We start from the raw sequence: 14,678 nt of genomic DNA on the forward strand, positions 1-14,678 counted from the left end.
TGTTTCAAATAAGAAACTATTTTGTACCTACTCAGGGATTAGTCTGTGTGGCTTTATGCATTCTCCTTTCACAGATGGCAGCATCAGTAGGAATTATTACTATTATTTTAAAACTCCGGTAATCACTGGCTTTCATACCCTTGAAAGTGTAAACAGCTTGTTTCGGGGATTTACTTACCACAGTTATATTACTCATACTCTGTTCCTTGCTTTGTTTGCTGGTAGAATACGTACACCAATGCAGACAAGCTTTTAGAGGCTGCAGAGCAGTTGGCTCAGACTGGGGAATGTGACCCTGAAGAGATTTATAAAGCAGCCCGGCATCTGGAAGTACGGATTCAGGACTTCGTCCGAAGAGTGGAACAGAGAAAACTTCTCTTGGACATGTCAGTCTCCTTCCATACCCACACCAAAGAGGTAAGATGTGCATGATGGAATTTCTCTGTATTGCACAGTGCTGACAGAAGCTGACGCTGGGCACAGACTGAAAATGCAGATGATGCAGAAGAGGTATCTTCGTCACACAGGCCTGATATCTAGTTCATTTGATATATATGATCAGCTGTTGTAAAGAGGAACTGAAATGTGAATGAAACACGTGAATGCTGTGGTACGGTAAAATGATAGAACAGCATATCTAACAGATCAAGTGGTGCTTAATTCACAGTATATTGTTATAAAGTAGCCGGTGTTTGAATTCTCTTGTGAGAACATCCGTAGATATTAATGCGTTAGATACAGACTTGCTTAGAGTGTGATAAGTATTCTCAAAGGGATTCCATTTTAATGTAGTGTTAATTAATGTGGCCATTATTATTAAGTGTTGCTAGAAATCTTACATTGTTTGATGAGGTGACTTCACTTTTCAAAATTATGAGTAAAGAGCAAACTGCCACATGCTGTTTATAGTGATTCAGTGAGGACCCAAATAAATGCTGTTTAGTGTAATTGCAAAAAAATTTCCAGAGATAGAGTTGTCTTGCCAGAGATACAGTGGACAGGACATCAAATAGCAGGCCACTGGGGATATAATTAAAGCATACTTCACATTCTTCTGCAGACCAAAGGCCATTCAGTGATGAGTGACTTTTTATTAAAGATGGGCTTTATGCTGAGAGAGATGGAAATAGGCAGAATGGTTGTTTTCATGCTCTGTAGCATCTGTTTGCAAAGCCCTCTTGATCAGAAAGATGCTCTCAGAAGCTGAAGGCTTTGCCTGTGTTAGTTCATTTACAGGTTACAAACAAGTTGTTTATAATAGGCCTCACTGTATGTGGTAGCCCCCTTAAGTAGAAGGTATATGCACACATCCATATGTATGTGGAAGATGACTGGAATTACAGTGTGTCTATTATAGCTATTGATAAATGAGGGTTCTCGTCTTAAATCCTGCTTCTGCAATATACCAAAACCTAACAGCTTTAAGCTTGTGAGTAGTACTATTGTTTCCAGCATAGCTCAAATGCTTGCAACTATGTTGGTTTGCCACAGGGGAAACTTAATTGGTTATTTCCTCAATTAAAATTATTTCATAACAGTTTCCTACTGCGATTAACCTCGCTTCACCTCTGCAGGTGGTGGCAAGTAGCACTAGGATAGACATGACTCCAGGAAGCTACCAATATTATATGCTTTCTATCACTAAATTTCCTCTGATGATTACTAGTACTGTGTAGCCTAATTTGAGTCTGGGAACTAGAACTCCTCAGTATGAATGAGTTTGGATTGCAGAGCAATATATTCACCTCCACCCTTTGTCAACAAGAAGGGAATTCACAAGCTCCACTCACCTGGATTGTTTAAGTGAGACCAATTTTGGTGGATAGAAAGGCAGATGTACAAGCGTGCCCATTTTTTGGAACATATTAGAAAAAACAGCCTTTTATAACAGCATCAGTGCTGTTTGCTAGATATTGAGAGCAAACCCTAAATTTCTGCCTCGTTGGCATTTACCTGTTTACAATGGTGCTGTGATGCGCCTTTCAAAAGCCCAGTTAAGTGCTTGCTGTCAATTTTAGGGAGATCAAAAGTGGACAGACTCATCTGGATGCTTAAGTTTGCTCTCTCTGTGAGCAGCATGAGCAGACTAGAAAGCTGGGGCAAAAAAGTGGAACATCAGCAAAGCCAGGGTGGACCCAGAGATCCATGTTCATCGGGATGAATGACAGCTGTTGGCATGGGTGCAAAGTGGCGGCAAAAGCTATTGCAATCTGCAGCAGCTGCACCCCCACCCCCCCACCAAGTGCCAGAGGATGTGCAGTAGCCGTGCAAAAGAAGGGAAGTTTTCACTTCCGCACTTTGTTACTTCATTCCCGTGGCTGCCAAACATTGGCTTTCTGCAGGTACTCTGAATTTCATTGTCTGTCACGACCTGCCTCGTTCTGTGACGTGTTTCTGTTATCTTGGAAGCACTGCTGTGAGTTGCATAGCCCCAATAGCTCATTTTTTGGCAATAATATTAAGTGAGAAAACTGCTACAGTTCTAATATTTGTCTGCCGGCTGTAAGGATTCCCCCAGAGATAGTGAAGTAACTGAAGAATGCCAGGGCGGAACCTGGTGCAAAGGGCAAAGCATTAAAACAGGAGAGTCTAAGCATGTGTTTGGAGGTGCATTTGCTTTTTTATGCTACCGATGGATTGACCCAAGTAGAAGTGACTCATTGCTTGGCCTTCCTTGGACCTTGAAATATATTGTAAAATGGAGAGTTAAGCAGTGTAATTGTCGTTCTTCAACATGTATATAAAACAGCTAGCTGAACCCCTCAAAAATGAGGGAATACAAATTTATTTCCTTTCTCAGCTTTCTTGTGATTTTATTTACGTCCTTTCCCTGTTTCTTACCAACTAGTCTCAGCTGATTCCTTCCTGGGACTTTGGAGACTCTGCAGGCTCTAGATGGGTAATGCACTGAGCCATGGCGAGAACACCCAGGCTTGCAGAACTGGACCGGATCGAATTCAGGGGGGTTCTTGCTCCAGGCACTTGTCCACGTCTGTCCATTCTAGACCTGCACCACCCATATTCATGTTTTGAAACTATGAGAAAAATCAATCTGCATTTGGCATGTTCCTGTATTAGCTGGGATTTCAGTCCAGCAAAGATAACATTAAGATTCCGATTTTAATGTCAGGATTTATCAAGTAAAATTCTCTTTAAGCCAATGGCAGTTTTAGTTGAGGAAAAGAAAGAGTTTGGAGTCAGATCTTAAATTCTAGTAGATGTCAAGGCAAAAAATCATTTGGTGCAGCAGTAACAAACAAGGACATCTGAGATCCATTGCTGGTGTTTTTCCGGAAGGCATTCCAGTTACAGTGCCAACACATCCCTCTCTGATTAACTTCGCCTCTCCTGCCTGCAGAGCTGTGCCTGATGTTGTACTGTACAGTGCCCATTTAAACCTTTCACCTGGGAGTGTCTTGGGGCAAGGAGCAAGTTGTTTGGCTGGCATGTTAACACATGTTTAACGCTTGACATGTTTTGCGTTATTCTAGAAGGGATTGTTAATTACTTAATAATAACCATCATTATTCAATTCAGCCTTTGTAATTCTTAAAACTGTTTGTTAAACTATTAAGTGTTTCTCTCATGTCCTTAAAAATGAATAGACAGTTGGCTTAGTGTTTTCTTGGCAATAATACAATAAAACTATAGTCTAGATTATTTTTTCCTCTTGCTATATGAGTCTACTGAGACAGAATTGGTGAAAGGAAGAGTTAAGTAGAAAGAATCAGTCTTTCTGACACGTTCTTTGTTGAAATATTCTGAATGTCTTCCTGCAACGAACGTGTCACTTTTGACAGTCTACTAGCACAGCTGAATTGTTTTTCTGATATGATAAATCCCAGCCATGTAGCTGAGTACTGCCATCTTCTCAGCCCTTCACCTGTACTCTGCCCACCTCTTCAAATCTACGCGTGACTACTAACATTCCCAGCATTTGAGAAACTTCCAACAGCTCCCGTTTTTTAAAAGTCATCTTGTCAAAGAAACATTTCCTTTTTGTAAACCTCTTTGTCGGAATTTCCTCAGGACAATATTTAGTGTTGAGTTGGGGAGTCATGTAAGTCCAGATATCCTGGACCCTTGAAAGTCAAGAGTGGCTTTTTTATACCACAGTAGGCTCCAGTCACTGCTCGTTTTGTGTGACAGTACTAGGCAAAATTTCTCTATGCAAAGCACTGTTGAAGGAACATAGAGAAGACTAGCAATAAAAGATTGCAATAATTTAGATTTTAAGTGGCCTTATTATAAGAATACATGCAGTAGAGTCAAGTGATTGCTTTTTGGTAAGTCAAAAATGTTTTAGAGGCATAAATTTAAAGCAGTCCCCAAAGTGATTGTGTCGTAACTCATGAGTAATGCAGTTGTCCTATTGCTATGCGTTATAAAAGAGGCGTTGTGTCCCACTGTCCTACAGTATTCATTATGCTCTTTTAGTTTATGGTTAAATGTTTTCATGCCCTTTTAGGCAGAGCATTCCTGACGGCGTGAGCCAAAACCTGCTACCTTGGAATCAAATCCAGTTACCTATATGGCAGGGTAAAGTTACAAATTACTGTCAATGGGATAAATGCATTCAACAGACTTGTACCTGAATTGTTTCTCTGAGGGTTAAGCGTGACTGAATTCAGGTTATTTCAGATCTGGACCAATTTTTGGCAGGATTGCCAGATCTCACAATTTTTTCACAATCTCATGGTAGTTGACGGTTTTTGTGAGCTCTTGGCTGCTGGGATCAAATGTTGATACGAGATTCTTGGGTCTCATTCTGTTTAAAAGAGAATAGTTTTTGAGTCTCCTAGCGAAGAGGTTGCAGATATGATAAGTTCTCGCTCTGAAGACTCAAAAACCTCAAGACAAATAACAAAAACATCCTTTGTTTCTTTCTTAAATGGTAATATTTTGCATTGGTCTTGTACTTTTATACTAGTGGTTCTGAAGAGTATACTTTAGAACTCCAGGTATAAAAAAGGTACACATAAAAGGACGGTGTCAGCATCTCTGTATCATTAAAAACTTTTAAAATCCTTTGGCATACTTAAATGATTGTTCAGCACCTTGTACATGTCTTTACTGTCCCTACTGATTTTCTTCTCTTTTTAGCAATCAGTTTTATTTTTCCCTTGCTTAGAGTAAAAGGGAATACTGCTAGCATCAGTACTGATACAGCTTCAAAGTTGGAGGTTTAAACAGCAGTATAGAAAGGACTGGGGAATGAATTTTGTCAAGCAAGGGTTGAGATGAGGGTACATGTAGATGTGTGTGTGTGATATCTACATACAAACAAATTCTTAGCTGCATCTGCAGGATTTTAAGCTTTTAGGGTAAATGTCGAAGAGCAAGTGTGTGTACCTGACTGTATTCTCTCCTACATATAGAAGTGAATTTTTGTGGTTGTTTTACTGTTTGTATTGGCCTATAATGGAGTTGCTGATATAAGAGCAGAGAGGAACCTCACTGGGTTTAGATTCGTATATAGTACATGGGTCATGCCTGAAACACGAAGCAGTTCTGCAGGTACCTCCTAGCTCTCTAGGGCATGAAAAGCATGTGTTACCATCTCTAGATTTCTCATTTCTCAGTGGTTCCCAGATTGCCACCTTTTGGTTGCCTTGAATCTTGCAAGAGAGCAGCAAAAGCAGGAGAGGCAGCAGTGTGCTTTTCGGGCCGTGTGCCCTGCGCTCTGTTGGCCCTCAAGAGGCTGGAAGAGCAATACAAGGAGCTGCTTAGTGCTTGCTGTTCCATATGAAGCCTGCCAGGTCTAACTAGTGCGCAGACCTGGGAGATGAGTATGCTCAGGAAATATTTAATCTTGAAAAAAAATGAGCTGCTAAACTCTTAACAGGTTCTTACTGAACATGTGCAAACTGGAATTTGGCAGAGGCCTTTAGAAAGACCAAACTAGGGCAAATTTTCACAGGATTGGTGTAATATATATTCTTGACATCAAGGCTAAACTCTGCAGAATTTCAAACCCTTGCTTAGAAGCAAGGAGGATCTGGAGCATCTCATGCAAGCAGAAATAAGACTCCTCTCCAGCACAGATAAAGCAACTCTTTTTTCCCCCTTCATCTCATTCTGGACCTTTTACCTCAAATTTCATCAAAAAGTTCAGCCTTAGGCAGATACCTGTTATGCAAAATGAGCAGTTTGTCTGGTAAAGCCAAGAGAAACTGTGAAAAAAGTTCTGGAGCATTAAGTGTCAGGTCCTATATAGATCTAAATTACTTGTGTAGCAAGGTCACCTTGCTCACCCCGTGGATATCAGTGGGGCTGCTCAAGTGAGTAATGGGAGTAGATTTACCCCATCATTTAGGAACAGTAACAGTTTTTTACTGCAGATACTGCTGCCTTACTTAATTGTGCTTGATAACCAAAGGCTGTTACATTACATTCTCTCTGCTTCAGTTGAATACCATGATTAGGAGATTATTTTAGCGCAGGACATGAATTTGAGCAGGGCTTGGCTCTCCTGTTGTGGCAGAGTTACTGGGAAGCAGGGAGCAGAACGCTCACTTGTCTGAGGTCTGCTGCTGTTGACTCTAGCAGTCAGAAGAGATGACAGAATGAGTCAAAGTTAATCATGGAGCAAACATGACAGTGTTTCTGGGATGTATTGTATAATCCTGTCATTTCCCGTAAATTGACCTGGGATTCACATTTGATGTTACTGTACTTAATAATTTGTTGTTTGACTTTAACTCTTAATATTGACATTTTGGAGCAATCACCCATCAAATAATACAGACTTAGGATAGAGAGGGTAATCAGTTTAGTGACTCCCTTTGCTGGCAACTTTTAGGAGCTCTGAAAAGGTCTTGCTCTGTGTAAATAGTTCCCGCAAAGCATTTGTCTTATACACTTCACTCCTGGACTGCAGTCTGATCAGTGCTTTTGTTCCTTCTCTCACACTGTGGCCAGATTGAAAAAATAATGTAAACGTAAAACACTGAAATGACGTAAAGTGGCTCTCTGTGTATAAAATATTCACTGATTTGGCATCTCACGTCATGGCACTTTCCAGGGTTAGAATGACGCACCATGTGTCTTGTTGAAGAGCTGCAAATTTTCTTTCTTCAACAGGATAAGGTTCCCACCTGAGACTTCCAAAGCTGCTTACAAAATCTGACTTTGAAAATATCAGCCCGTCCTCTCACTGTGGGGCTGCAAAGCATCAAACCTTAAATTTATGCCTCCTACAAGTCTGAATGTTGGTTTTCCTGGGAGCTGGATCAGCATAGTTTGACTGGAGGGGAATATTATAAGCAGAGAGCTCAGGAGGCAAGGGTAGGGGGGTGCAAAGCAAATGCTTTTATGAGGAATTAAGTAAATGCTGATTTTTAAAACAAGTGCTTAGTTCCTAAAGGTTCTGATATCCCTATCAGAGATGGATTTATGGGAAGAGAGCAAGGGAGGGACATTGGTGAAGGCAACTGCAAGAGCTGCACGTACAGGTAACGCGTGCACACAGTCCTTTGACAGGACTGCCGATTCCTTGGAGAAGACAGATACGTTCCATTACTTGCCAGCCTGCCGTTATGTTTTGGATAACTGGGGTTGTAGGGAAGGCTCTGCTGGTATAATAAGCTTTATTCTTGTGTCGGCTATATAAAAGTGCACTCTGGGTAATTACCAGTCAATTACTATGGAGTAGCAAATACTTCTCCCAACCACGGGCTGTGGCTTTGACCAAACTACAAACATTCACCAGGCATTCATGTTAGTGGGTTCTTTGCAGTGTTAAATGTGGTCTGTAATGCTAGCAAAGCTCTGAGACTGAGGAACGAGGACAGCTGGGGTGGTGCAGGGTGCCCCTCTTTCCTGTCTGTTGTCCAGGAGCAAGGTTCTTTCATGCAGGATTAAGGAGCTGGGAATGGAGAGAGCTGTGGTGTCCTGGCAGCACATCCTGCTCTCAGGCAGAAGAGTTTGAAGTATGGCCAGAGTGCTAATGAATAAAAATTCTGCCATCTGTGATCTTTTAAAAGAACAAAAGTAAAACTTTAGGAAACAAAATCAAGGTAACAAAAATTAACTGACTGCAAACACGTAGACTAAATCTCAAGAAATTCAACCTACAGCAGAGCAGAGGCAGACGCACGGAAGAGAAGTTCTTTCCCATCGTTCTGCCGTGTGCTTGCCAGAGGTTTCCTATAGACTGCATTTCAGTTTACACTTCGCCATCTTCGTTTTCCTAATCATTCACTAGCATTTTGACTAATTGCTTTATTCTGATGGAATATCAGCAGCAGCTTTAGAGGGCCCTTGCATGTATTTTTTGCATGATGCTCCTAGGCAGGGCCCTACCCTGTATGCCTTGCCCTCCAGATAACAGTGCCTCGTGCTGCACTTAGACAGGTGGGTTTTTCCAGTGCATTAATGAGAGCTGGCCCATCCTATTTAAAGTACTCTTTATTAACTATACCCTGTTTTCATGATTTCCTTAAATTGAGGAAGATGGGCTTTTCCTAGCCTCAGTGCCTAGGCTTGTGGCTTTTACTGTTGCATACAAAGGCAAGAGTGGGCAGTCAGTGCCTGTGACAATTTGTGTATTGAGTTTTCTTTTTCAAAACCATGCCGTGATGCTTCTGTAATTCACCCATCATTCAGAAAAAACCATATTCTGTTGCCTTTTAAGTGCATGTGTGCAATGGAGTCTATAAAACTAGTTTAAAATGTTTAATGTCAGTGTAGTGGTTCAAGTTGATGGATTCAGTAGTACTCTGTGGTTAGAGAAAGGCCGCGCAGTTTGTTTAACCCTCAGCAAGTTCCAGAATGATCAGAACTGTCACAAGTGATTTATTTCTGAGATTCCTAGGGCGTAGAAGGTAGAAGTTGCACAAAGCGCTCAAAGCTACAGAGCAAGGTAAGACTGCAAGTGATATGGCAAAAACTGGGAAAAGCACAGAGGGAAGAGCTGGTGCAACTCCCATTTGAGAAGTAATGAAATGTTTAGAGCCAGGGAGCAGTTAGAGGAAAATATAATGGTTCATGCATTTATTTAAGTAAATTGCTGGATTTGTAGTGTATATTTTGCAGCTATGAGAAGCTCCTCCTGCACCAGATTGTACTGTATTGCACTGGTATAAAGCTGAATATATCTTTTGATGTGGGAAGTACTTCTCCAAGCTTATACCAGTATGAGCAAATGAAGAATTCAGTTTGCTTAGTACAATTTCTGCAGCTAATTACATCCAGATTCACAATTGCAGTAACTTGTATTAAAATTAAGCTTTAAGAGAAATGTTTTTGCGATTCATGGTGGTGGCAGGAGAAGCACAGAACATGTACATCTGATTCTTCAGTTATAAGCCAGCTTCCTCTCCTGGAGTGAACAGGCCCTGAATTACATTTACATGACCTCGGGCTGGGGGTCTACGCGCTCCCTGATGTAAGCATAGCTGCTCTGAGCACGTTTCCCTTGAGAGGGGATTATTCTGTGCAGTATTAGTCTGGTCCATGCAGGACTTGGAAAAAGCATCAGATGTTTAGGCATTGCAAATCCTTTTGCCATAGGCAAGGTTACTAATTAAAAAGCTTCAGCATACAGAAGCACCAGATGCAACCCAGCCAAGGATGAATGTCAAGAAATTGGCAAGGAAGAGGGGAAAAAAGCAAAAAAGAGGTTAGGAAGAGATCAGATGGTTTTTTTCACAGAACGTTCCCTTTCTTTCCACTTGTTGTTTCTTCCCAGCCAGTTTGGTGATGTCTGACAACATTACATCTTGCAGCAGGGTGTCTCATCAGCTGCGTCTTGCCATGGAAGTTACATATTGTAGCATTTCATGTAAAGCGTCTGGTCATATCACATCGTGCCACGTTTTATTAGGCATGCTGTCATCATGTGACGCTTCACTGGTGGCATTCGATCATGTTACAGCTCATCATTACATACATTGTTTTATATGTTTCCGTTGCCATTTCCATGAGACCTTGAATGTGCCCTTGGGACTTTGAAAATATTGTTGAAATATGCTTGTGAGTTAAAACCACCATCAGTTCATTCAATTTAAACAGCACTGGATGCATTCTAAGTGTGAATAAACATGGACTGATGAAAGTTAATTATTCAGAGAAGCGTTATTATCTTCACCATGTCAGTGGGGGGAAATCAAGGCAGAAAAAGCAATTTCTGGAAGGCTGCACGGCAAAACCATGTTCATGACAGCACTGAATAGTGCTTAAACATAGGCATATGCTGAAGTCCTGCCATAAATTAATCTGACCTGGAAAGGAGTGAAACAAGGTCTGTTTCCGAAACCCTTGTCCTCTCCTAGGGTCTATGTGACTTTTTTCTGCGTATTATTAAACAGCTAGATGTTACTGTTCAGAATGGGTTTTTATAAGTCTCGCTTAGAAGGAGAGGAGAACAGAGTCAATGGACATCTCTCTGGAGCGATTCTATTACTTTCTCTCAACCTGACCCTGGTTCTTTGGACTCCTATATTACAACTCATGGAGTGTCAACTGTGCAGGTCAGAGAAGAGGACCCCCATATTTCCCTGATTTCCTCTCAGTTCTATTCTAGGCTTGGTTGCTGTGGTGGACGTTAATTTACCAAGCTAGCATGAACATCCTTTTGGAGCATGCTCTGCAATACATGGCACTCCTCTGACATTGTAGAGGAGTAGAACGTATACCCCGGATAGTTGCTTCTTTCCTTTAACGTCCTTGTTTTGAATGGCTAGCAAAAATGTTGTACAGTGGTTGTTCTCATGGATTGAACAGACCAGTTCATCGCGTTCCTTTTCATTGGTCTCAATACTTACTGTCTTTAAACTGTTTTGGGGAGGACTGAAACTCAGTCCTGGCGTTTGCCAATAGCAGTGTGCAAACACCAGTTGTTTAATGCTTATTCCAAACATGGAGGTAAGGCTTTCTTAGCAATTTCTATAGGTGTTACATTTTGTTTAAAGTGGTCCCTTGCTCTAAGTGAGAAGCATAAATTTTTAGGAAACAGGCACAGATGTCCTTCAAACATCCAGTAAGTGGTCTCATTAAGTACTTGAGTAAAATGAAGGGTATTGCATCAGATGAAATAGTGGGGAATAAAGAACTATATTGTCCTTTCAATGGAGGGAAGCTGGTTATGTATTACAGCCAAGCAAGACAAAGACGTTGTTACAATGCGTAAGAGAACTGCCAGATGCTCCCTCAAAAGAGGGGGCTTGGATTTTTTTTTTTTTTCCACTGGTCTAGTTATCAGAGGAGAACTGTTTTTCTTGTTTGAAGCCATGGTTACCTTGATAAATAAGCCAGAATCTTGGAGCCTCTATGGAGCTTTCGCATGGACATTGCACGTTAAATATTTACCTTGAACCTCTGTGTAGCTGACAACTACCAGGTTCGTAAACTAATTTAGTTTGCATGTGTCAGATTTGTGGCTGGGTCTCTCTGCTGGGCTTAATTCAGGTTTAACCACTCAGGCATTAGTATTTCCACATCCAATTGATTGCACCAAAGCATAGATCAATTTGAAGGAAGCTTAAAAAATATTTTTGTTTTATTTCTTCTGAGTTTTCCAGGATTCTGTATCTTTGGTTTAGTACATGTTAAGCACTGTGGTGTGGAGGCGATCTCAATTTCTGGACATGTGCATCACTGACAAGCTTAGTAGAAGTCGTCACAGCTGGATGTAGAAATACTGTGTCAGTATTTGAAATGCCTACGTGCGCCTACACGTTCTCCCTATGCAGGACCAAATGACAAACCAGCAGTAGTTTGGAATGTGCATGGGATGGGACAGGTGCCCATGAATTTTGCTCATGCTAAAAATGAAGGAGGAAAAGTTAGTTTGTGCAAATGCATGCCAAACAGCATCCTGTGTAATAAGGCAAATTTCAGTGAAGAATTGGAACTGTACACTTAGTCTCAGCAAGCTCTCTGCTTTGGAGTAAGTCACAGCCTAAATTAGGAAATTCACAAAGCGTCTGATAATTTAGAGTTTTAATAGGATTTTTAAAATCAGTTGAGTAGCTGTATTGGAATTAAACATTGAGCCCTAGTAGAGACTGATTTTCTGAGTTGTGTTGAACTGGAACAAAGCAGGGTATGATTTCTGTTTCAAGATGAAAAGGTCAACTGACTTTGGTGTGGCAACATGGAATTTATTCTCCGTTTCTGTGGCATTCAGAAAAGGGACTTGGTAGCAATTTATTTCAGGTGCTGCTAATTGCAGCACATAACCTAGGAGGTCTGTGAATCAGGTTCCTATTGCAAATTGTTCCTGAAAGATCTTCCTAATCTTATTAATATTGACTGATTCTTTGTATTAGGATTTCCCAGGGATTGGTGGGGTCTAAAGGATTAAAGCCCTCTGAGTCAAGGATGACCTAAGTTCTGATAGCTTTTGTTATGCAAATCCATACAATCAGAGGTCAGGTATGGAAGTATCTGAAGTTAATATGAGTTTCTGTATCTTGAGTGTTATCTCAGATTAATCAATGTGTCAGTTCCGGGTGAGTACAGTGCAGTTTTTGTATAAGTGTTTCAGAATTGCTTTGATTTAGGAGCATATTCAAAAAGTGACTTAGGATCTTAAAAAATGAAATCTTTTTGGCTGCTGCTGAAAGTTGGTTCTGGAGACACTTTTGAAAACCGGGCTTTCCTCCTCAGTTGCATTGGGGGATTGGAAACTCTCCTTGGCCCTTGCTAACATGATAATTTCAAGGAACCGGCAGATAGCCAGCAATAAAGCAAGTTCTTTTATCTCACTTTTCTTTCTGTAAAGAAACTCCTTGAACTTTTTGTGGTTATCTTAAATATAAAAATTAAATATGAAAAAAAGCAGCAAGAAATTATAGAACTACTAGCTTGCCCATATTGGAAGGGGAAGATGATTTATACACGTGACCATTTTTCTCTTCTGTACTTACAAAGTGCTCTATCACTTGAAGATCCGATTAGCAGGGAAAATAATATTGCCAAACAACCTGATCCTAGCCTGCTTTAGTCCAGCTGTCCCTATTGCTTGAGTGGGAGCAGGTGTCAGGATAAAAACAGGAAGATGCTGAATGTAACTGATGCGCATAAAGACATTAATGCATTTTCCTTTATACTGGCTTGCCCAAGTTCAGCACCTGGAACTCGGGTCACAAATGAAAAAGCGCTCTCTTTGGTCATTCAAATATGTTTCCGTCCTTTCATCTATTTCATGGGCCTGGCTACTTAATCATATTCTTTTCTTATATTAATACTTGCCTTTTTTATAACACGCCTTTGCTCGGAGAATGTAAAAATACGTAAATAAACTGAGCAAGAGGTTTCGTTGTAGGCCAGTAACAGACTAGGCAATTATGATTATGCTGTTTATGAATAAGCTGAGAGTAAGGGGTTCACCCAAAATATTCAAAGGTAAGCCTAGTGAAAGGCCTTCAAATTCAAAAGTTTTAAAGCATATTTTCCCAAGTGGCTTATAATCTGTCAAACAAGGAGTCGCTAGTGAGGTGGGAACAGAGCACAGGAAGCAGGGCTGTCCATTTTCTGATGTAATCACTAAGCAGGGCTGAGACAGGTTCAGCTTTTGATTATTTTGTTTTAGATCTGGGTGATATCCTTGAAGCCAGTAGAGTGCCAGCAGTGTAAAACTCAGAGGCAGGCCTTAGGTTTGAACCCTATTTGTGAGCAGCCTAGCTAGCTGGCTCTTAAAATCTCTCTCTCCTCCTTTCTTTTCTCGTGGACATGCAGAGTTCCCAAAGTCAGAAGAAATCCTGTAGGATGAGGGTCCAGTGTGTCTCGTTCTGAGCAGAAGTGTTTTTACCAGTTCTTTCGACACCCCCACACAACGTCTGTCTACTCCTTCATAAGTGCCTCTAGCTCCCTTTGAGACAAATTGCTTTGCAGCTCCCTTGAATGGCAGGCAGAAATGCAGCCCCATTACTGCCAGCTCTGCATCCTTTGGCATTTGGCAGTGCAGTGGTACGGCAGGTTGTTTCCCACTCTTCCTCTACTACCTTGCAGAATACACCAGCAGAATGTGGGTTAATGGGGCAGGCATGGCACAGAAAATAGTCTCTCTGGTGGAGTCATTAGGATTTGCTGGCAGGTTGCCAGCTCAGTTGGTGCAATTTTGCACTCACTTTTCAGAGCAGGCTTAAAGGGGAAACCTCTGTTCGTTTTAAGGCTTTACAGCCAACGAGGAGCTGGGGCTTGCCTGCCTCTGTTCAGATCTCTGATGAACAGCTGGCTGGATGTTTTCATCTAAGCACTTAGCCAAATGATTTTTTGTTGTTGTTTTGAAATTGGTAGTCAAGACTGTTTAAAATGAATGGATCTGCATGGAATTGACTGGCGAAGCTGCTGCCTCCTCGCTATGTCCAGATTTTGTAAAAGTCAAAAAGCAGAGCCTGAGGTGCGTTTTGGAAAAAACAACAATAATAACAACAACCCCCCTCTGCCTGTGTAAGGCATAGCTGAGCAGGCACAGCTGGACTTCAGTCAGTACCATACATACATACCAAGTATTTTAGTTCTGCAATAGGATTCAGCTGCATGTGAAATTAATGGAAGTTGATGTCACTCAGCTCCTGAAACAGTTAGGTTATCACGGCTATATGGCATTGTAATTTGTTACTTGTCTAAAGAGTTAATTGGAGGGATACCGTGAATTTAGTTATTGTCATATTATAGGCTGAAATGAAAGTCAATTTGGGGAAAAAGGCTTGGTATTGTATTTAATTTAC

The 14,678-nt window shown here is 41.0% G+C and overlaps 1 protein-coding gene across 8 annotated transcripts in view; it reads left to right on the plus strand.

Moving 5' to 3' along the window:
* KALRN (kalirin RhoGEF kinase) overlaps window positions 1–14,678 on the plus strand; it is a 528,885-nt gene that overhangs the window by 306,221 nt on the left and 207,986 nt on the right. For all 8 annotated transcript variants that reach the window (XM_068949099.1, XM_068949100.1, XM_068949097.1 and 5 more), the window contains exon 11: window positions 226–417. In XM_068949099.1, the coding sequence (XP_068805200.1) occupies window positions 226–417 (192 nt within the window). The remainder of the gene's footprint in view (window positions 1–225; window positions 418–14,678) is intronic.

Source organism: Struthio camelus, chromosome 6 (genome assembly GCF_040807025.1).
Source record: "Struthio camelus isolate bStrCam1 chromosome 6, bStrCam1.hap1, whole genome shotgun sequence".
Classification (NCBI taxonomy): Eukaryota; Metazoa; Chordata; class Aves; order Struthioniformes; family Struthionidae; genus Struthio; species Struthio camelus.